Source organism: Fulmarus glacialis, unplaced genomic scaffold, assembly GCF_000690835.1.
Source record: "Fulmarus glacialis isolate BGI_N327 unplaced genomic scaffold, ASM69083v1 scaffold20862, whole genome shotgun sequence".
Lineage (NCBI taxonomy): Eukaryota > Metazoa > Chordata > Aves > Procellariiformes > Procellariidae > Fulmarus > Fulmarus glacialis.
This window is the reverse complement of record NW_009196155.1, coordinates 1-7448: the sequence shown is the minus strand read 5'-3', so window position 1 is coordinate 7448 and position 7448 is coordinate 1. Positions and strand designations below refer to the sequence as shown.

At 52.1% G+C, this 7448-nt stretch overlaps 1 protein-coding gene across 1 annotated transcript in view; it reads right to left on the bottom strand.

The window, feature by feature from the left end:
- Positions 1-7441, bottom strand: part of LOC104072612 (thyrotropin-releasing hormone receptor-like) — a gene marked incomplete at its 5' end in the record, with an annotated part of 8869 nt that extends 1428 nt beyond the window's left edge. The window contains 3 exons of the mRNA XM_009572127.1: positions 6763-6847; positions 6879-7054; positions 7235-7441. Coding sequence (XP_009570422.1) covers positions 6763-6847; positions 6879-7054; positions 7235-7441 — 468 coding nt within the window. The remainder of the gene's footprint in view (positions 1-6762; positions 6848-6878; positions 7055-7234) is intronic.
- Positions 7442-7448: the final 7 nt, after the last annotated feature.

Genomic DNA, 7448 nt, shown 5'->3' with positions numbered 1-7448 from the left:
ATTTCCCGACAAGAAAGGGACTATTGTCAAGCTGAGGCCAAAATAGAAGTTTTGCTCTGTGTGGTTTAATGGGAACATGAGGACACTTCCCAGAATAAGATCTTCCAGTGACTCGGTGAGTGCTGGGGCTGTTGCTAAGACTGCAGCATGTTCGCTGCCGCAGTTTGCTGCCTTTTGGGAAAGATACGAGAGACTGTACAAGATATGTCAGTAAAAGGTAGCTTCAGAGCTTTTCAATGCCTTTTACAAGAGCTGGCTGGATGCAGAAGAGTGAGAGCCACCTCACAAGCTTTTGGTTTCAAGCCACCCTGTCTAGCATGCAACTGCTAGGGTGATAATACGGTTTATAGAAATACTCCCGAACAGATAGGCTGGGAGTGGAGAGCAGCCGCTTGGCACACAGTTGACCATAGTCAAAATCTCTATGTCCCAGCACGGTTGTAGCCGCTGGCTCCCGCTGAGGCTGGCAGGGCAATCCAGGCTCGACCACCCCTTGCCAAGGGAAGGAGCGTCCCGACAGCAGTGGTGGGACTGTATTGCTGTGGTCTGCACTGCAAGACCTGGCAACAGAGAGCTCCCGCTACCAGATCAGCCCAGAAAGGCCCAGATTTTGCTTCAACACTGTATATGGCACATGAGCAGTGCATATGTATGGGACCTGCATTTTCTACTTCTCTATATATCTTTATAGCAAATAGACATTGCAGCGATGGAGCATTCAGCTACACTGCTGCCTTCCACAGACCCGCTTCTCAGGTTTGAGGGAGAATTGCTTTTGCCATATTTTTGATGCATCTGAGGTTCATTTCCCGACAACCTGAATGAACAAAACTGTGCTAATAGCTGAACCCTACAGCAAAATGCAACCAACTCCTCAGCTTAAGTGATCCTAAGTACAATTTCAGTCAGAATTTAATTTCCCTCTACTAAGAAGTTTATTGCTCCTGGGAGATGAGGGCAGGCTCTGCGCTTTTCCATCCCATGCAGAGACTGAACACATCCCAGTCCTGCTTGGAAGGGTCCATGTTAAAGGGCTGTCTTGGGGGTAAGGTTGGTGGGAGTCTTTCCATCAAATTCAGCAGTCCTAGGCAGCAGGATTGCTGCAAAATACATCCTGGGAAAGTGAAATACCACACCTCTGCAGGTCCTCACTGAGACACAGACACTCCTCACTCAGCTCCTGTCTCAGCTCTCCCTGCAGGGCTGGGGAGAATAAATCCCCAAACTTTTATACACTTAGCTCTGCTCTCTGGCAGGTGTCCCTTCCAGCCGGGAGGTTTCTGTATGGCCAAAATGTCTCCTTTAAAGCTAACAGATTCATACTGCTCACGTGCTTTCTCCTGAGACTGAAACATCTTTGGCTTTTTGACTGTGGTAACTCTCTGCCTTGTTTTACTGTTCAGGAACCCACGATGTTTGTGAAGAGTGAGCTGAACTCTGCACCCGAATGACAGCACCAGGGGGAGCATATCCTAATAAGGCTGAAAAGTAAGCTCATTCCGGTCCTTTCTGAGACCAAAAGAAATGTAGTCTGGAAAAGAACCAGTGATTCATCTGCTTTTAAGCCATAACTGCCCCTGCTTTTTGGCTGGTTGTTATGGAAATGCCAGCGGTGCCAGCAAGCGCTCGCCCAGCTCCCACTCGAGCAAGCTCCCAACACCTCACTGCAGACCGCAGAAGACCACAAAGTGCTGTCACCCAAAGAGTGCTCCCTGCTACGTGTCCTACAGCCCTGGGAAAAACCTGTCTTTGTCCTGGGAGGGGAAACCGGCTGGAACCAACACCATGAGGATTTATTACCCCCATCTCACTAAATGCCTTCAGTGCTTCCCGAGGACGCTGCATCCAGAGCACAAGCTGGGACAGGCAGCCCTGCCCTCAGCTTGCTCTGATTGAAATTTGCCTTTTAAAGCCAACCGTCCATACAGACTGCGTTCTCCTGGGTGCAACTTCAGCAGAGTTGTGTCGACACAGGATGTCTCCTCTGGATAAAACCTAATGGCCCATCCCAAACTCATTCTCATATCTCCATCATGGGGAAAGAAATCTCCAGCGTTGTCTGCATGCATGGCTGAAACCTGTCTCCGTGCCTTTCCTCACTCTACCTTGCTGAGGCGAGTAACTATAGCACACTTGAGGTTCTCTGAACTTACTTCTGGTGCTCGTGTGAAAAAAGAACCTAATCAGCACTGAGGAGAGTTTGGGACATTTGTCCCTAACTGGAGTAGTCCTGAATTACGGTCCAAAAAAACCAGCTGCACCCAAAAAAGCCAGAGCTTTGCTATAGCCTCAAAGGGCATCCCTCAGGGAAGCACCAGCTCACGGACAACAATTTTTCCAACAAGTGTTTTGCAACAACTCTGTTGTACATAGCGTGTGCACACAACAGCTGTAAAGGAGCTATGGATAGAAGCAAGACAAGGGTTTGTAGACAGACAGGCATGTTTTACTGGGACAGTTGATGTTTAGCTGAAAATCACTTTTGAGCACGTAAGCCAGTGTTATTGCTGGATGGCGAAGGATATCTGCTGTACATCCCAGACTACGTCCTGGGTCCCTATGCCAAAGTTAAGGGGCAGCTTATCTTCCACCTCCACAGGCCAAGCCCAGTGTAACTCCTAGAGCAAACCCACTGCGAGCATCCTTCTCGCTCCGGACAAGGTGATGGGCATCTTGCATCCCCGCAGAGCCCTTCCAACCCATCCCCTCTCGCAGCACTGTGTCCAGCCCCTGCCCCTGTCCTGGAGGCCACAGATGCTTCTCCCCAGCCAGTGTCACCCCTCCTTGTCCAAGCACCATCATCCTAAGCTGCAGCATCCTTTTTTAGGAATCCCACTCCCTCTAGTGGTCCCTCTCCGGCAGGTGAAATAAGTGGTTGGAGGAGGCTGGTGTTTGTACCTGTGGCCCTTTCTTCTATAGGTGATAAGTACAGCAAAACTCACGCCTTGCCTTGTCCTGCTCTGGACTTATGTGTTTTAGAGGCACCAGTGAGGAAACAGCAGCATCTTCCTACTCTGAAAAGCAAGCAGTGCAGCACTGGGGCTGCATAGGAGCACATCCACAACAAAACACCCCCAGCCGTCGGGGCTCTTTAGAGTCAAGGCAGAAAAATGGGCACCTCTGGGGTAGCCCCTTTTGGACATCTCTCAGGGAATGCTGGACACGGTGCCTGGAAGAGCTGGTTCCCCTATAAAGAGAGGCCAGAGGAGGAGCGCCAACGTGGGTGCCTGTATCCTGATCAGAGGGACCACCTGAGCTACACACAACCAACGCCAACATATCCTCCAGGAGCCAAACCACCCTCTCACACCACTGGTCTGTGATGGGAATCTGGCAGATGCTTGTGCACCATCACCCTAACAAACTCAAAGGTGTTTGTGGGGTTGGAGTCCTGCTTCGCCGCATCACTGGGACACAACCTGCTGCCTGCAGGGTCCTGTGAAGCTCTCGCTGCACATGTGAATCCTGTCAGACAGCAACACTATTGCTGTTTTGGACCAAACTTGCAACTGTGATTTCTAATGGTGTCTTTAGTGGTTTAGTCGTGGTAATTGCATTTTAAAGAAGCTGCACGCTCACTTCAATCTTTCCCGCTGGTAGCACATGCATGACTTTCACAGCTTCTTCATCACTCTGTCAGATTGGAGACCACCAGCATTTGTTATTAGAGCAGTTTCTGATGCTGTGTCCTCACTTCTGATGCTCGTGACCAGACCCTTTACCAAAGGCACCCATGGAAATTCCTGGTGACATTTTCAAGGGCTGTAAGCAATTCTCAGGGGAGCATGAGAGGTTGATGGCATTACCTGTCAGGCTGCCCTTTCCTTTCCACCCTGGCCATGGATGATTAATGAGCAAGGAAACCCGCTTATGAGCTCCTCAGCCAGCATCAGCTATTGCAAAGCAGTGTCCAGTGGTACGAGTTGAGATCCATCTGTGTTTCTTCTTTCTGCAAGTTTCCTCTGGTTTTGAGGGCAGTGATGCCATGGCTATCAGAAAATCAGAGAGGAAACCTTTCTTCTGGTGAAGATGACACAGGACACCGGTGTCCAGGCTGCTCCCTTTTAGGGCTTGTACCTGCCTATTGCACGGGGCTTTTTGCTGTTGATTCCCTTGGAGGTGAACCTCGCCTGGAGAAGACCACTCAGGTCCCTTCTGTGCCTCTCCCCCACCTTTGCTAAAGCCAAGTTGGTGGGGTGTCCCATGGATCTGGTTGCTGGGGGTGCTATGGGGGGCCATAGGCCCCCTGGACATTGCCCTGCCCCTTCACATGGGCACATGCACCTCTGTCTCTATCGCCCACATGTCCCACTGTGGGGCCCTACTGGCCATGGGAATCCTCTCGTCTGCGCTTACTTTTAAGCCCCTTCTCCTATCCAGCATCTCCGTCTGCCAGCTCTGCTGGCATGAACCTTCTTTCTCACATTAAAATCCCTTTCTTAATGATATGCCCATTCCCCAGCTCTCGGCCCACGCTTCCCCTCTGCTCTGCCCCCACCAACCCTCTGGGGTCCTGCACGCTGCAGCATCTCGCCGAAAATATCATTCCTGTGGCCCTGGTTGCTCCTGCTCAGGGAGGCAAGTTGAAGGCAGAATCCAGTGATAACCCTTTGGGGTCTCTGGAGGCCTCTTTCCTCCCTGCGTGTTGGGTTGTTGGTTTTTCCCTTATAACTAGATACAGAATCATGACTCACAGCAGCTTCTGCTCCTCAATCCATTGCACCGCCAGCAAAAACCTCCGGCTGGATTTCAGTGCTAAGGTAGATGCTCTGACAGGATCTGGGTTTGTTACGCTCAAAGTGCTCCTGCACACACTGCCCAAAACTCTCATCAGAATAGCTGTGGTTTTACTTCACTTTGGTGCATAGATAACTTATTTCTACACCGAGCATCCAGTAGATAAACCCCTCAGCAATGTATCAAATAGTGAAAGTTGAACTCCCAGATCCTGGTTTTTCCCTCTCTGATTTTTATGGACAGTCATATATATTTCCCTCTGATTATGTATAAAATGAAGCAATCATGCCCTATGCCATATCCAACTTGTGAAAGATGTTTATGGAAAAACCTGGATTGCAGCCACCTCTGGGGTGCAGCACTGCATCCATTTGATGGCCACCAACCCATGTCTCAGCCACTTAGCCCACACGCCACCAGCGGCAGAGCTGGGCTTTCTTCCTCCATCACTCTCAACACAGCCTGCTTTAAAGAGCTGCTGGTGTGAAATCAGAAGGAAGCATTCAACAAAACATAGCTGGAAGCCCTGGGAAACTGCTTTACCATTTCAAAACTCAGTGCCATCTTTATTCCTAATGATGCCAGCTCTGCAATGTCAGGCCAGCCAGGGGAAGTCTTTCCATGCTAAGATATTTTGGGAGGTAATGACGATCTCGAGAAAACTCCTGGTATAGCAGAAAAGAGAGCACAAGATGTTTCCAGGGGCTGGAGCGCCCATCATCCAGCCCCATCAGGACTAATGGCCTCAGCCACTTGTCCTAATGATGCTGGAGCACGCTGTGTGCAGCACGGCCACTCCACGGCACAGCACTGTGGGGGGAGCGGCACAGCCCCTGCAGCGACTGTTTTGGAAGGAGAGGTGCATCGACCTGCACCTTTAGGTACTGCCTTGTAGTATCTAGAGACCTCGCTGCCAAACAGCCTGCTCGAGGCTCCCCCAGCAGCCAGTGTCCCTGGGAGAGCGAGAAAGTACTTTTGCAGAAATCAGGACTTGCTTTAAATATTTCTGTGCTGCAGCAAAAGGGAGAAAAAGGTGAACTGGAAAAACTTAGAAGTTCATGAAGAAATACACATTCTCTGGGCTGTTCGTTTCCCCTCTGCAACTCTGAATCGTCTGTCCTGGGGGATGGAGGTTCCTGTGCAAGTCAGGCAATGAGATACTGAGTTGGAAACATGAAGACTTTAGGACAGGCTGAAGCCTATTTCAGGCTGTCTGGAAATCACAGCAGAACTGGTGATTTCAGTGATTTAAGCCAGACTCCCAGATTCAGCCCTTTCCTTTAAAATAGCCCATGGCTCTGCCTATGCGAACTTTGAAACCGGAATGGGACGGTCTCCTGCAAACGGCCAGGTAGGAGGCAACGGAGTCCCATGTCCAGACGCTGACCCATCCAAGGAGATGGGGCAAGAAACAGTAATTGTCCATGTGGACAGAGAAAGAGGAGGAACGAGGGCAGGAGGTGGCAGAAGGAGCTGGGGAGCGAGCAGGCAGCTGAATGACAGAGGAGTCACCAAGAGGGAAGACACACCACTGGGACACCAAGGCACCTTCTCCAGCTGCAGGGACCGAGGGGCTGCAGCCACAGCTGGGCTCACAGGGCAGGGGGTCATGCCAGCTGTCCCCTCCCTGTGCTCCCCTAAATCTGAGGTCACCTGCCCAGGACCCTGCCTGGGAGGCGAGTTCCACTGGCACAATGTGACCCAGCACTCCTCTCCTCAGGGAGGCAATCACTGATTAATTATCCAGCAAACACCCCTGCACTCCTGCCTCTCCCAAGTGATGCTGGAGCCCTGTCCTGCTCCACCGAGCTCAGCCAAAGCAAGGGGAGCCCATCTGTGCTGCCAGGCCCCAGCTGGGCTTGGGAGGGACCCTCCGTGCAGCAAACCGACTCACCCAGCTCCCCCTACAAAGGGAAGCAAAATATTGGGGCACCCCATCCCTTGCCAGAATGCCCCTTAAAGCACTGAGCCCATGACAGCGCTGCCTGCAGCCCAGCGTGCCCCAGCCCGGCGGGGAGCCCCTACCTGCTTGCGGGAGCTCAGGGCCCCCTTGTTGCCCCGGCAGGAGAGCTTGAGGGAGCCGCCCTGGTGCGTGGAGCCCAGGCAGGAGCTGGTGCGTGGAGCCCAGGCAGGAGCGCTGCGGGGTGGCGGGCAGGGGGCTCATGAAGAGGATGCGGGCAATGAGGCCGTAGAGGACAGTTGCCAGCCCCAACGGGATGATGTAGAAGACAGCAAAATCCAAGAAGTAAATGGGCATGTAAAGGCTTCTGGAGACCCGGTAGCCACAGCTGACCTGTGCCCCATCCAAGAAGGTGACCTGTGTCGTGTCCACCAGGAAGAACCACATGACGCAATAGAGGGACGTGAAGAGCCATAGCGAGGAGATGATGCGCTTGGCGCGGTAGAAGACAGAAAAATCCAAAAAGTAAATAGGCATGTAAAGGCTTCTGGGGACCCGGTAGCCACAGCTGACCTGTGCCCCATCCAAGAAGGTGACCTGTGTCGTGTCCACCAGGAAGAACCACATGACGCAATAGAGGGACGTGAAGAGCCATAGCGAGGAGATGATGCGCTTGGCGCGGGACACGGTGCACAGGAGCTGCGCTTTGATGGCGTGGCAGATCGCGATGTAACGCTCCACCGTGAAGGCGGTGATGGACCAGGCAGAGACGTTGATACCCAAGTACTGCAAATAGGTGATGCAGAGGCAG